Source organism: Callionymus lyra, chromosome 1 (assembly GCF_982586985.1).
Source record: "Callionymus lyra chromosome 1, fCalLyr1.hap1.1, whole genome shotgun sequence".
Classification (NCBI taxonomy): domain Eukaryota; kingdom Metazoa; phylum Chordata; class Actinopteri; order Syngnathiformes; family Callionymidae; genus Callionymus; species Callionymus lyra.
In genome coordinates, this window is record NC_141818.1 from 8,767,609 (window position 1) to 8,782,091 (window position 14,483).

Consider the following 14,483-nt stretch of genomic DNA (forward strand, 5'->3'; position numbering starts at 1 on the left):
ATGAAGGGAAGTGGAGGGAATGGGGCTCACTTTTTTGGTTAGCTAGCAACAATAGTACTCACTTAAACAACGCTAAAACTATAAACTATCAGTTTAGTCTGTTAAATGTTTATTTACAGAGTAAAAAGTAGATCACAAATTATTTTCTCAGCATCAAAATCTTTTTTTGTTTAAGTAAGCGTTGCTGCTAATGCTAACAACAGACCACAAACCTACCAGAAAACGTTTGATCACTGAATCTCTCTAGCTTGGTATCCTGGGTGTGGAGTGATGGTCGCTCCAGCAGGGTAGGAGGGTAGGAGACGAGAGATAGTTTGATGTGTAGGAGGCTGGCAGACAAAGAAAAAAAAAGAAAAGTGTATCTCGCTCCTTCAATAATGGATGGAATCAGCTGGACGTGTCTGGAAACTTCCTCGGGAAGAAGACCAGGTGACATATCCCTGGAAATAACCAAACTACCTCACTAGGATATTGATCCATGTGCTTGACACAAAAAAAAAAAAGTTTTAACGTCCGGACTTAACCCTGAGACGACTTTTATGATCTTGTCCTGTTTAAGTCGTATGGAAAAAGGCAACAGTAGAAACTAGTGTAACATGTCTGCATGCGTTATATTTGTGTGCGTCCGTCTGATGTCTGTCCCATTTTACTTAACTCATTTGTTTGCTTGTTGTGTTCCTCTCCCCCTCTCTGTCATTGCATCATCGCCTTCTGTTCTCGTCCCAAGGTTCATTGTTTCAGAAGTCCACTGAGCCCAAAGAAAAGAGTGATTTGGGATTCACATGTAAGTTGATGTTTATGTTTTTTGTTTTTTCGTCATCCTCCAGCCTCTCTCGCCTGTCTCATCGTTGTTTTGATTTTTTTTATCTTTCTTTTTTTTCTCGTGCTGATTGAAGATGGCTGTCTTCATCTTTGATTTCCCCTCTTTACATGTCACTTTGAGTAGCTTGAAGAGTGCTCTGCTCTTGTCAGAAGATCTCGACATGAAGTCTTCTGTGTTGTGCCGATCAAACAAGCGACCTCAGATCTTAAAAGTCCTGCGTCTTCCACCGCAGAAATAAATATTTGCTCCACTCATGGCTGCGGTTTTAACTTGAAAATGTGCGTAGGATAAGCTTGAAATGGTCTTTTATCGATAATTACAGTCGTGATTACTTTACTTGCTAGTATGTAGAGCTAATGGTGTTTCAAAACCCTGCATGACATCAGTCAGAGAAAATATGTCAAACTCCTACAACACCATTTTAAACTGCCTGTTGTTAACAGCTACTGTTGCATTCTTTAAGTGCTGCCAGAGATGGTTAAATTACTACCTTTGAGTCCACAGACAAAAAGAAGTTGTTGCTTTTCATAACTGCAATTTTAATAAAGCCTCTGTGCAGGGATGGGTGGATGGATAGAAGCATAGATGGATGGACAGATAATGAATGTTTAGGAGCAAAGAAAAATGGGTGGGTGGGTGGGTGGGTGGGTGGATGGATGGATGGATGGATGGATGGATGGATGGATGGATGGATGGATGGATGGATGGATGGATGGATGGATGGATGATGGATGGATGGATGGATGGATGGATGGATGGATGGATGGATGGATGGATGGATGGATGGATGGATGGATGGATGGATGGATGGATGGATGGATGGATGGATGGATGGATGGTGCAGAGATGGAAAAGAAGGACTTGGATGAAAGGATAATGAAAGAAGCAAAGAAGAATGGATGGAATAATGGGTAGAAGGATGATGATTCAATAAAGTTTAGCCATCTATCCATCTATCTATCCATCTATCCATCTATCTATCCATCTATCTATCCAATTATCCATCTATCCATCCATCTATCCATCTATCCATCTATCTATCCATCTATCCATCTATCCATCTATCCATCCATCCATCCATCCATCCAACCATCCATCCATCCATCCATCCATCCATCCATCCATCCATCCATCCATCCATCCATCCATCCATCCATCCATCCATCCATCCATCCATCCATCCATCCATCTATCCATCTATCCATCTATCCATCTATCCATCCATCCATCTATCTAGATACAGAAGAATGGATATAAGAAAAGATGGATGGATGAATTGAAAATGAATGGGTAGGAGCGAGAAAGAATGGAATTGAAAATTGGTTGGATACTGTATATAGATATAAGAAAGGCAGGATGTTAAAAGGATGGGTAGGAGGAAGGAAGAATGGATGGATGGATGGATGGTGGCTAGAAGAATGGATAGAGGAATGGGTAGAAGGATGGATGGGGGGAATAGATGTATACACTGACAGATGGGTAAATGAAGGGCTTAGCTGGATGAAAGGATGGATACTGTTTATGAATAGAAGGATGATAGAAGGATGGATAGAAAATTGGGTCATAGCAAGGAAGTATGGATAGAATAATGGATGGATGGATGATGGGTAGAAGAATGGATAGAGAAATGGGATGGACGAAAGAAATAATAATGGATGCATAGAATATTGGGTAGATGGATGGCTATAGTGATGTATAGAATAATGAATGAATCGATGGAAGGATGAGTAATGGAGGGATGGAAGAAGTGCACAGTAAAACAGATGCACTCAGACTGAGGCGCGACGTTGGTCCCAGTCAGTGCTTCGGCTGCAATGAAAATGCAATTTGAACAAAAACAATCTTCCTCTCGTGTCTCTCAAAACTCTTCCTGCTCCAAACCAGGACATGTAATAACAACACATCCCTTTAATCGTCGCCGCCTCAGATTCAGCAAAGAAAATATGTTTAAATAAAACGAATAAATCAGCAGTAAACAAAGCTGCTTCATAACTGATGATATATTTAACATCTGTGGCTTATTAAACCGGGATTCGCTTCACAGTCTGGAGTCTCATCGAGACATTTTAAAGGAGGGATCGTCTCCTCTGAGGACAATTAAAACTTTTTCCAGCCCAGTTTACAAGCATATCTACTTTTCATTCTCAAATCCTTCAACTATGAAACGACCACAAAACACTCGGATGTCTTTTATTAAAAGTCCGTTTTATTTTTTCGTCCAACAAAACATCGACTCTCGCAAAGAGCCGATGATTAAAAGAGTTTTTGTGTTTCACGTTCAGCTGCCGGAAAGGATCAGGGAGGTCGTCGGGGAAAAAAAGAAGAAGTCCATTCATCAATTCCATGAGTAGCTGCACGACACACTGCACTGCTGCTCCAAATTTATGACGCTTTAATGACTTCAAAACGCCGCGTTGTTTTTATTTTACATCATCAGAAAATATATTGGACCTCAAATGACTTCGGTTAACGTCGCACTTTAGATGCTTTCGAAACAAGATGAAATTGAGGTGGGATTAAGAGGAGATTGTCTGGACGCGGAAGCAAAAGTGAGTGAACAAAAAAAATGGTCGGAGATTATCGTCGGAAACATGATTCATAAAAAATCATCGCATGAACTGCTTTTCTTCACTGAGGCTGTGGATGTTGGTTCAACTCCAAACCATGTAGAATCATACGTGTGTGCGACAAATCCTGCTGCAGTATTTCCTTCCTCATTCTGTTGCTTCTGATTTTCTTGTCTTCATTCTCCCTCACACACACACACACACACACACACACACACACACACACACACACACACACACACTCACACACACACAAACACACAATCCATATTATCCATCCTACTTGCTGTCAAGACATCACACACACACTTACTCAAACCTCCCTCTTGTGTTCTAAACGACATCGAATGCTGCCAAGATTTGAACGATGTTCTCGATCGAGCTGCGCTTTAGATTAATAGTTAAATTAAAAGTTAAATATGAATGAAGACAAAAGCAGTTTGAGGGTTTAAAAGAGTTTAATCAATCGACTAAAGACTGTCCATGATGAAGCTATTGACTGCGTTCGTTTTCTCTCGCTAATATTTCAATATTCGAGGGATTAGAAACATAATTCCTCTCTTTTTTTAATTTAATGCAGAAATACTGAGCATTAATTATTGTATTTTATAATATTTAGTTTATTATATTCTCGTATTTACGACTACTATAGTGTTACTTATACTTTAAAGTGTTGAGATAACTAGGTTGTGATCTGACAATTTAAATAAAGTTGAATTGAAATACTAGTATTCTCTTCTGCAGGTTCAGACATTTATTTAAGTTGCTCTGTCCTGAACAGTGGACATATTTAATAGTTGTTTTTTCTCAAGAACACGGTCAAGAACAGCAGAGGAAGATGATATTAAGCTTCATGTGTAAAGTTTCACCCAGAAATATGAAGGTAAAAACGCCCAGAATTTAAGCTAGCTCTGTGTTTGTTTATTAGCCGACGCAAGCTAACAAACAGATCCTGGTCTGGAAACCTTTTTGCTTCTCCAAAACCTGAATTTTTAGCTCAATATATGTGTATTATAGGTGTGTTTTTGTAACTAACTTATAAGATAGATGAATATATGTTTAAAATTTAAATTAGGCTCATATAAATCTAACGTAGAAAACCGGCGCTAGCTAGCATTAGCTAATAAACAATTGAGAACTAGCTTAAACGGCACATTTTTACACTCATATTTCAGGATTGAATTTTATAAAAGAAGCTTAAAACCTATATTTAATGTGTCAGTATAGTTATATTTGTATGCGTGATGGACATTGTTCAGGTTGTGTGTGTTTGACTTTATAACACTAACTAATGTAAACCCTCAGTAATAAATGACATCAATGAGATCAAAGTGGAGTCAAAGATGGTTCCTGGCGGCTCCGTGCAGCTTATCAAGACGTGGCTCAGGCTGGGAGGAGATTTGGATTTATTTCTATATCAAGCAGGTGAAGACATTTGGAGGAGATCTAGCTGCCGTGAAAACTGACGGACAGTGAAGATCATCAAGACTCAAGGCACACAAACGAATGAATCAAATCTTATCCAGAGAAGTTGTGGAACTTTTTCTGAAGCAACAAGATTAACTTTTTCTCAGCGCAGATAAAAGTGATGATGATCGTAATTAATATCACGACGTCGCTATAAGAGGATTAACTGGTTCGATCCCCTTTAGCTAACGCCGGGACTTTGATGACTTGTTCAAACAGTTGAGATGATTTTTTTTCATTTTGGTGATTTCCAGCAGCATCAAAGCAGAATTAGTGCCAGTCGACGCTAAATAGAAGCTATTTGTTTGACATGTGATGCCAAAAATGTGTAAAAAAAAACAAAAAAACAGAAGCAGGTGCTTTTATTTCTTTCATTTAGTTTTAAATTACACGTTAAATTAACCATCATTTTAGAAACTAAATTCATCAATTGTTTAATTTGGCCACATTTTAAACAGTGGGGCCATTCAGCAAATACTAAAGTGGGATAAATAAATAAAAACAAGACAAAACAAATAGAAATTACTTAAAAAAATATTTAAAAAATCAAGCTGAATATGCTACAATTACTATTTATTGTATTTTATATGACTTATTTTTTTGAATCTCATATATAAGCTTTTTTTTCTTCAAATAAACCTTCATTTTTTCTTATATACTTTTGAGGTAGAAGTGAATACTGGCAAAAAATTGGACAAAAAGCTTAAGCCAAATAATCAGGGGTCACATAAATACAGTCAAAGGTCCGCATGTGGCATAAAAATACTACTAGAAATATTCTCAAATATTAATCATAAAATAACAGTTCATGTTGTTTAATCAATTATATCCAGTGTTAGAATAAAAAAAAAGTCATCTTGAATTCTCAACCTGTTTTTAGGTCTTAACTAATTTGATTCAAGAATCTTTATTTATCATTATACAGCATTTAAAACTACACATATTTGTTGCAAATAAACTGTTACAATAAACTATTGTAACAGTTTATTTTCGTGTCTAAACAAGAAGGATCTGTCTCGCCTGCAGTTCATACAAAACTGCAGGGAGAATTCTTACCCACTCTAGTAGAAGAACTCACATTTCCCCGATACTTAAAACTCTTCATTGGCTGTCAGTTCCTTTCAGGATCTATTTTAAAATTCCGGTTCTTACTGGGACTCATGTGTTTGGCCTTTTAAAGCATGTATTTTAACTGTATATAGTTTTTGATTGTTAAAGCGCTTTGTGGAAGGCGCTTTACAATTAACCTTTACTTACTTACATTTTAAGTAAGAATTCCTGGATTAATTGGTACGCAAAACTAAAAGAGTATCTAGAGTAATCTAAATATAAAAAAGCTGATACATCTGGTTAGCTTTATTCACTGGAATATGTTGAATGCTGACTCGTTAAAAAAAAAAGTGTGCACTGATGGATCATGTGTATTTTCTAAGGTGGGGATGCTGCCCTTTGACCTTTTGTTACAAACTAAACTTCATTTCCAAGTGTATTATCTCACTTTCTATACTCTGATCAGCGGCTCTCTGGAAAGTTCCGGCAATTCTCGTAAAACAAAGTATCATTTATTAGGCTCTTTGTTACGTCCGGAGTTCAATTAGGGATTTGATGTCTTGAGTGTATCAAAGTGGCTGGTAGGAACCGGTGATCAAACCCACTTTTCTCCCCCGTTTTCTTTCTCTCCTTCGCCCTCACGGCTTCCAGTGCATGAATTCATTAGTCGAAATAGTCGCGGCTGCCGCTTTAAAACTCTTGTGTGCACCACAAGTCTGCCACTGTTCTCTCTGAAACCCCATTAAAGTCTGAGCTGGATTGAAAGTGAACGTTAGCGCCCTTGTAAAATAATTAACAACCTTATTACGTTTTAAGAGGGGGTGTTTTTATGAAAGCGTCTGTGCCTCGGTCTAGACCGAGAACGGCGAGGCTCTGGCCCGAGGGCAGTTTTATTTGAAATAGAACGTTGAAGAGATTACCTGAAAGAAGCCGTTGAACATAAGTGCTAAAGTAATTTGAGACTCTTAATGAAAAATGTTTTGTTCAAAGGATCCTTCCCCGAGAACAATCTGTGTCGATAACAATGTTGAGAGTTGAACTTCTTTTTTTTTTGTGTGCGTTTCCTTCCCGCAGCCGCTCCGAGCACCGACGACGTGGCGTTGTACGTGGGCATCGTCATCGCCGTCATCATGTGCCTGGTCATCTCCGTCATCGTCGCCCTCTTCGTCTACCGCAAGACTCACCGCGACTTCGACTCCGACATCATCGACACGTCGGCGCTGAACGGAGGGTTTCAGTCGGTCAATATCAAATCGGCGAGGTCAGGTAAGAAGAGCTGAGACACGAAATATCACATCAATTATACAGAATACAGAATTTACTAGAATACAACAGGATTTTGCTTTTAAAATAAATATTTTCAAGCCAATAATATAATATTTTATTCTTTTAATTACCAAATTCATTATTTTCCTTTTATTACTTTTTATCATTATTATTATTTATTTAGTGTAAAGTGGTAATATGAATGTATTATTCGTCCTTTTCTCTTGAATTGTGAAGAAAAGCCTCTAGAAGAACCACTTTCAAAACTATATTAGGTCCCATAATGCACTGCAACAGTCAAATTATTAAGCTTGTTAGTATTTTTTCCATGTTATCTGTAAAGTTTTTTAATTTGTCGAGCCAAAACATATTATTTAGATTGAAATAATTTATTATGTTGTTTTTCAGTCCCTACATTTATTTGTAGGATGTTTCCCCTTCTTTTTCATCCTCAGCTTCTCTTTTCACTTTGTTTTCATCATCATCTATTTTTCATTACTATTTGTTTGAGTCAATGTTTTGATGTCTAGCTACTGAAATTTTCGTCACTTTCTCCGGCCGTACAGATGACAAAGAAGCAGTGAAAAGTTGTGTGCGTTTGAAAAAGAGACTGATATGCTTACGTTCTACTGCATTTATAATACAGAACTTATGCTTTGGTTAAAAACATGCGATTAAATGAGTGTTTGATGATTTACTTTTTAATGATGCTAACATGCTAATGTTGCTCATGTGTATAAATACCGTCATCGATTAGTGGCAAATAAAGAATACACACAATAAAAGCATTAATAATTCAGTAACATAGAATTGTAGCTAAATTATGTCAATTTTACACAAAAAAAATAAAAAGGTGAACTAAATGCTACGTTGCTAGCTTTGCTAATTGATGAAAGCTGCAGTCATTTTAAAGGGGAATCCACTATTTGGATATTTGTTTATTTTGAATATAAGAAGCTAAAATCCAGATATCTCAGTTTAAGTAATAAAATATTAATTTCTAATATCAAACTATGGATTTATTTTGCCAGAAAAACATTGAATTTAACTTAATTTTCTTCTGAATGTAGAACCTGACACAGGAAAAAGTAAAATAAATATACTGCTACTACTAATATTTATGCCTGATGTTGATAAAGATCTATACGATCAACAACGTGCGACAACATCTTTTTCCTTTCATGTTTTTTTAACGACACACTGTCTCTTCATTATCAACGTCGCTCTCCGCCATAAAACATAATCTAATCTCATCAAAAAGCCGGTTTCATCGCGTGCGAAATGAAATTAACAATAAACGGCGAATCTCAAATGTCAGGACAGTTAAGCGCGGCTAGCAAGGACGAGCAAAGGCACGTTCGTGTTTGACATTTTACGGATGAAATATTGGGATGCTTGTCACTCCGCTTTGAGGGACCGTCGCTGATTGCTATTAATTCCGATGATGTGCTTCCTCTTTCTGGGCGTCTTTCCGCCTCTGTCTCCGCATTTCCAGCTCAGTGTTTTTTTCCTTGTTAATTAGATTCCAGCGGGGATGGTTTGGCAGAAGTACCCGCTGGCTTTAAGGGTAAACAGCCTGGTGATGGAGAGAGGAGGCGAGTGATAGGCGTTGAGGGATAACACGTTTTTATATTATAATTAATGGGCTGCTGCAGAATTTTTAAGCCATAAAAAGACAGAAGCTAAACTGTTAGCAAGTAGCATATATTTTAAGTCATCCTACGTACAAGTGTTTGAAACAGAAGCTGAAGTATTTCTGTCTATACGATTATAAACACAGATTTTTTTTAACCCTTGTGTTATCTCAGGGTCAAGGTGACCCAGAGGCCCGAAAACTTATGTTTTTGTGGTATCCCTTGTGTTGTCTCTGGATCAAGGTGAACGACCTCCATGGTTACCTGAAATACATTGGCCAAGGGCGGAGGTGGTTACCACATACATATTTGTTTTCGGGCCCTTTGGGTCACCTTGACCATGAGGTAACACAAGGGTCCATATCCATGTATTTTGTTTCTTTTTAATCATATTTATTTTTTATCATAGTTCTTTTATGGTTCATATCTCAATATAGTGTGTTTAAAATATAAAACATACATTTAATTTGCAAATAAAATGCAAATATTGAGGGAATTTGCTTGTTTATGTGTTGTAATTAAAATGATGGCCGCTAGATGGCAGCAGTCATTTCATCCTCAGCATTTAATGGCTACAATTAAATCCTGCGAGATCCTGGCGTTGACTGAGGTACTTATATGATTACGTGATAAATAAATAATATTTTAATACTACAATGATTACTCAATACAACAGAGAATACTTCAGTACTACTGTAAGTAAGTAAGTAAGTTATATTTGTAGAGCTCCTTTCTAGACCAGGGTCACAAAGCGCTTAAACAATCAAGACAGAACTCAATAAAATATATACTTAAAGGTTTAAAATAATACCGACTGTTTCTACTTTTAACTAATTACAATACCTAAATAATACTTTATACTACTAAGAATACTTAAATGCTACTTTGATTACTTTATACCTCTAGGAATACTTCAGTACTTGTTATATGATTACTTTATACTACTAAGCATACTTAAATACTACTATGATTACATTATACCTCTAGGAATACTTCAGTACTTTTTATATGATTCATTTATACTACTAAGAATATTTAAATACTACTATGATTACTTTAAAGCAATAGGAATACTTCAGAACTTGTTATATGATTACTTTATACTACTAAGAATACTTCAATACTACTATGATTACTTTATACTACTAAGAATACTTCAATAATACTACGATTACTTTATACCTATAGAGGAATACTCCAGTACTTGTTATATGATTACTTTATACAACTAAGAATACTTCAATACTACTTGATTACTTTATATCTATAGGGCTACTTCACTACTTGTTATACAATCACTTTATACTACTTAAATACCTAAATACTTCAAGGACGAGGACGAGAGGATACAGTTGACTCTAGCAGGTTTTAAAAATTATGTTTGGACATATTTCGGTTTCAAAACAAATCAAATCAGTTACGACTTCGTCAAGAGTCATGTGGTCTGTAAATTCTGCAACACCAGAGTCAAGCACTTGTGAAATACTACAAATATATCCTTGTTCCTACAGAATCACAATATATTGTATCGTTGCTCCTGTATCGTGAAACATATGATTTGTTGGAAATACACACCACTATATATTTTATTCGGCCGATGTTTCTTCAAGCTCCTTTACTGCAGCTCTATCTAGTTGTTCATCCAGGTCATGGCCGCGTGTCCTGCAGAGCGTCTTCCTGACCACTGATACCTTATCAGCAGCACGGCTCGCTTGCCTCCCCCTCTCTCCCTGCACTCTGATCTTCCATGTGGCTTCACCCCAGATCCATCTCACACAACTGTGTGTTGTTCAGAAAGCACGTCCATATCCTCCCCACTGTTTTATTTTCTGTATCGATATCATGTTGTTCAGTCATTTTTAATTTTCCAACCCTCCTCATGTCTCTCCTCCCATGTCTCCCCCCCTCTCTGACTCCAACCTGTAGCCGACTTACTCACAGATTTGACAAACGCCGCCGCCGTGTACGGCGCCCCCGTGTACGGCGCCCCCGTGTATGCCCTCCATGACGTGTCAGATAAAATCCCAATGACCAACTCTCCGCTCTTAGACCCGCTGCCCAACCTGAAGATCAAGGTCTACAACTCGTCCAGTCTGGTCACACCGCAGGACGAGCTGGGAGGAGACTTCACCTCCAAACTCTCCCCGAAGGTACAGTGGCTCCATCGTTCCTAGTCCTGCCTCAAGATGCTGAAGATTCTCAAAACTGATGCCGCAAAAAAACATGAAAATCTCACTCAAACGTGTATATTAAAAAGTGGGGTAGATGTTCTTCAAAACGGTGTTAGTTCAAAGTTCAGTTTTTTTTGTTGTCAGCCTTAAACAAATTCATAGTAAGAGGCTTGCAAAGGGACTTCGTGCAACAAGGCATTAATTGATGAGGCTTCATGAAACATCTGATGATATCATGATAAGATGTCTTTGTTTAAAACACTACTAAATTACATTCTTTATTTTATAATATCTACTCATTTACTAAGTTAATTAAATGGAGACTGCCATCTAGTGGCCTTTCAAATTAAAGACACTGTATCATGATACGTTATAAGTGGTTTTATTAGGCCTCACCTCTATTGAAAAGTCTCCCAAAAGAAAGCACATTTATTTTTAAATGTTATAACTTTGATTTTAAAATTGTTATTCTCTAAACTACAAATACATTTCACTTTTTTTTTACCCATGCGGTCAATAAAAATTCTGTAAATATCTTATTAAGAAAAAAATCTTCTATTGTCAAAATTAGAATTTTTAGTTTAGATTAAAATAAAATAAAATAATAAAAGTATGTATTAATATTCAAATAAGTACATTAAATACAGATATATTCTATCATCAAAGTTAAATAAATAAAATGTACGATTATTTGTGAATAATATGGGAAGGGATAGCTATTTAACAAAAAATGAACAAAATTATTGGAATAATAATGAAAAAATATCTTTATATTTTGTATTTTTAATTTTATTTTTTAATATATATATATTTTTAAATATTTTCAATGTTACAACATATTTTTTATAAATGTAATTATATAAAATGTAGATAATATGAGGAAACTGTGTTTACAAGTGTGTTGTTTTTTTTGCTATTTAAAAGAAAACTAACAAAATCGAATGTTAAAAAAAAGTCCTTGAATTTGTCTTTCTGCTACTGGTGGTAAAAAACCGTGTTGAATAAGTATTTCTGTATCAAGTGTTATATTTCAGTCACAGTTTAATGGTAGACAACTGATGCCGCTCTGGTCCTGGAAGTTAATAACTCACTTTAAAGAAAAGTTTAGAGACTTAAGGTTTATGTATCTTGGAAGATGCATCTAAGTAAACGCCCCCACTTTCCTCTGCGAGTTCTTTAAACAACACGAGTCACTCAGCAAAAGTCACTCGTCGCACACGGAGATGAAACCTCTCAGTTTCATCCCGGCAAACTGTCCTGAGGCGATACCAGCTCTGAACTGAGGATCTTTGTTTTCCTCTTGATTCCTTCGAGAGCCTGTGTTATTATTGGTGTTTTCTCACCGTGCTCCGACCTTGCCTCCACCGTTGAAGAATAATCTTAGATTTGGTGGTAAATTATTCAGCTTTTTTTTTTTTGTGTGTCTGAGTCTAGCGTCTGTCCTTGACACATCGCAGTGATTCCTTGTCTGCCGTGGTTGACGTAGGAGTAAACCGCGGAATCTTAATTCATTATTTTACATCTCGCCGCGGATGTGAAAGACCGTGAAATGCAGAGCAGACCATATTTTAGCCTGAGGTTATTTCTAATGTATAATGTGATTCTGTCCTTCGGCTGTTTAGTCTTATGGCGCAGCACACTGTGAGTTCTCTGGCTCCTGATGCGTTTAAAATTGTCATGGAGACATTTGAAAATGATGTGAGATGATAGCGTAAATTCTCTTAGTCGTGACGCTCTACAATAAACCTTCAGTATTTTAGACTTTGACTATCAGTTAGAACCAAAAGTTGGACTTTTTGTTGGATTTTATTCCTGCTTCTCTGAGCCACAAGTTGAATTTCTTTTTTTAATCATTGGTTTTTTTAGGGTCAACGGGGTTCAAAAGAATAGCGTTAGTCAGGTTTTACTACACATGAGACCAGAAAATAACCAGAAACATTTATTCACTTTGAAAATATCTGGTAAATATTCAGTTTGATCAATTTAGCCTCATTTAAAGAAAAACTAGGAAGTGTTTGACATTTATATTTTTGTTGAAATTGCAACTCCTCTTCTCCTTTCATCTTGTAACTAAACAAGTAGTTCAAAAACAAAAGTTTTTTTGCCAACTATCGTTGTCATTGTAGTCATTGAACTGTACATCGTTATTAAAAAAAAAAAAACCTAGTGAAGAAATAAGGATACGATAGATGGATAAAAAGTGGTTGATTGTAAAAAAGAATGGAGAAACCAATCAGAGAGCAGCCTCAGGTCACATGCTTTCCTGATGCTTTGGCGTCCTACATAGCCTGCTAATAGACACCACAGGCGTGTAACGTCATTATTTTTATACACATTACGACGCAAATATACAAACAGCCAAATGAGTTTGATGTGTTATTTGAGACACAATGACCTGGAAAGTAAAATAATGAAAAAGTGTTATTTAATTTAAGTGTAATATATTTATTTTTATTAAAAATCATTTCGTACTGAATGTGTTGTTTTTTTTACAGATCACTCAATCTTTATTGGATAACAGTGATACGATGAACCTCCGGAACCAAACCTTGGCCCGCACAAGAGACCCGTCCTGTACTGCTCATGGGTCCTTCAACAACCAGGGCGGACACCTGATTGTTCCCAATTCTGGTACCATCACACACACACACACACACACATACACACACACATGAAAACAATCACACACGCTCACACATGCACACACAAAATCACACCATCACACGCACGCCATCACACACCATCACACATGCATGCCTTTACACACATGCACACCATCACACGCACACCGTCACACACATGTGTACAACATCAGACACACACACACATGCACACCGTCACGCACACACTTTCACACGCACGCCATCACACACACGCACACCGTCACACACATGTGTACAACATCAGACACACACACACATGCACACCGTCACACACACACTTTCACACGCACGCCATCACACACACGCACACCGTCACACACATGTGTACAACATCAGACACACACACATGCACACCATCACACACACACCTTCACACGCACGCCATCACACACCATCACACATGCATCCCTTTACACACATGCACACCATCACACACACGCACAACGTCACACACATGTGTACAACATCAGACACACACACATGCACACCATCACACACACACCTTCACACGCACGCCATCACACACACGCACACCATCACACACACGCACACCGTCACACACATGTGTACAACATCACACACACGCACACCATCACACACACGCACACCATCACACACACGCACACCGTCACACACATGTGTACAACATCAGACACACACACACATGCACACCATCACACACACACCTTCACACGCACGCCATCACACACACGCACACCATCACACACACGCACACCGTCACACACATGTGTACAACATCACACACACGCACACCGTCACACACATGTGTACAACATCACACACACGCACACCATGACACACACACACACATACACCATCAC

At 37.4% G+C, this 14,483-nt stretch overlaps 1 protein-coding gene across 3 annotated transcripts in view; it reads left to right on the forward strand.

The window, feature by feature from the left end:
- LOC148087847 (netrin receptor UNC5C-like) overlaps positions 1-14,483 on the forward strand; it is a 238,045-nt gene that overhangs the window by 199,071 nt on the left and 24,491 nt on the right. Inside the window, exons 8-11 of one of the 3 annotated variants that reach the window (XM_087791789.1) lie at positions 728-784; positions 6,982-7,173; positions 10,734-10,957; positions 13,474-13,609. In XM_087791789.1, coding sequence (XP_087647915.1) covers positions 728-784; positions 6,982-7,173; positions 10,734-10,957; positions 13,474-13,609 — 609 coding nt within the window. The remainder of the gene's footprint in view (positions 1-727; positions 785-6,981; positions 7,174-10,733; positions 10,958-13,473; positions 13,610-14,483) is intronic. The other 2 variants (XM_087791806.1, XM_087791797.1) reach the window with 2 other exon arrangements.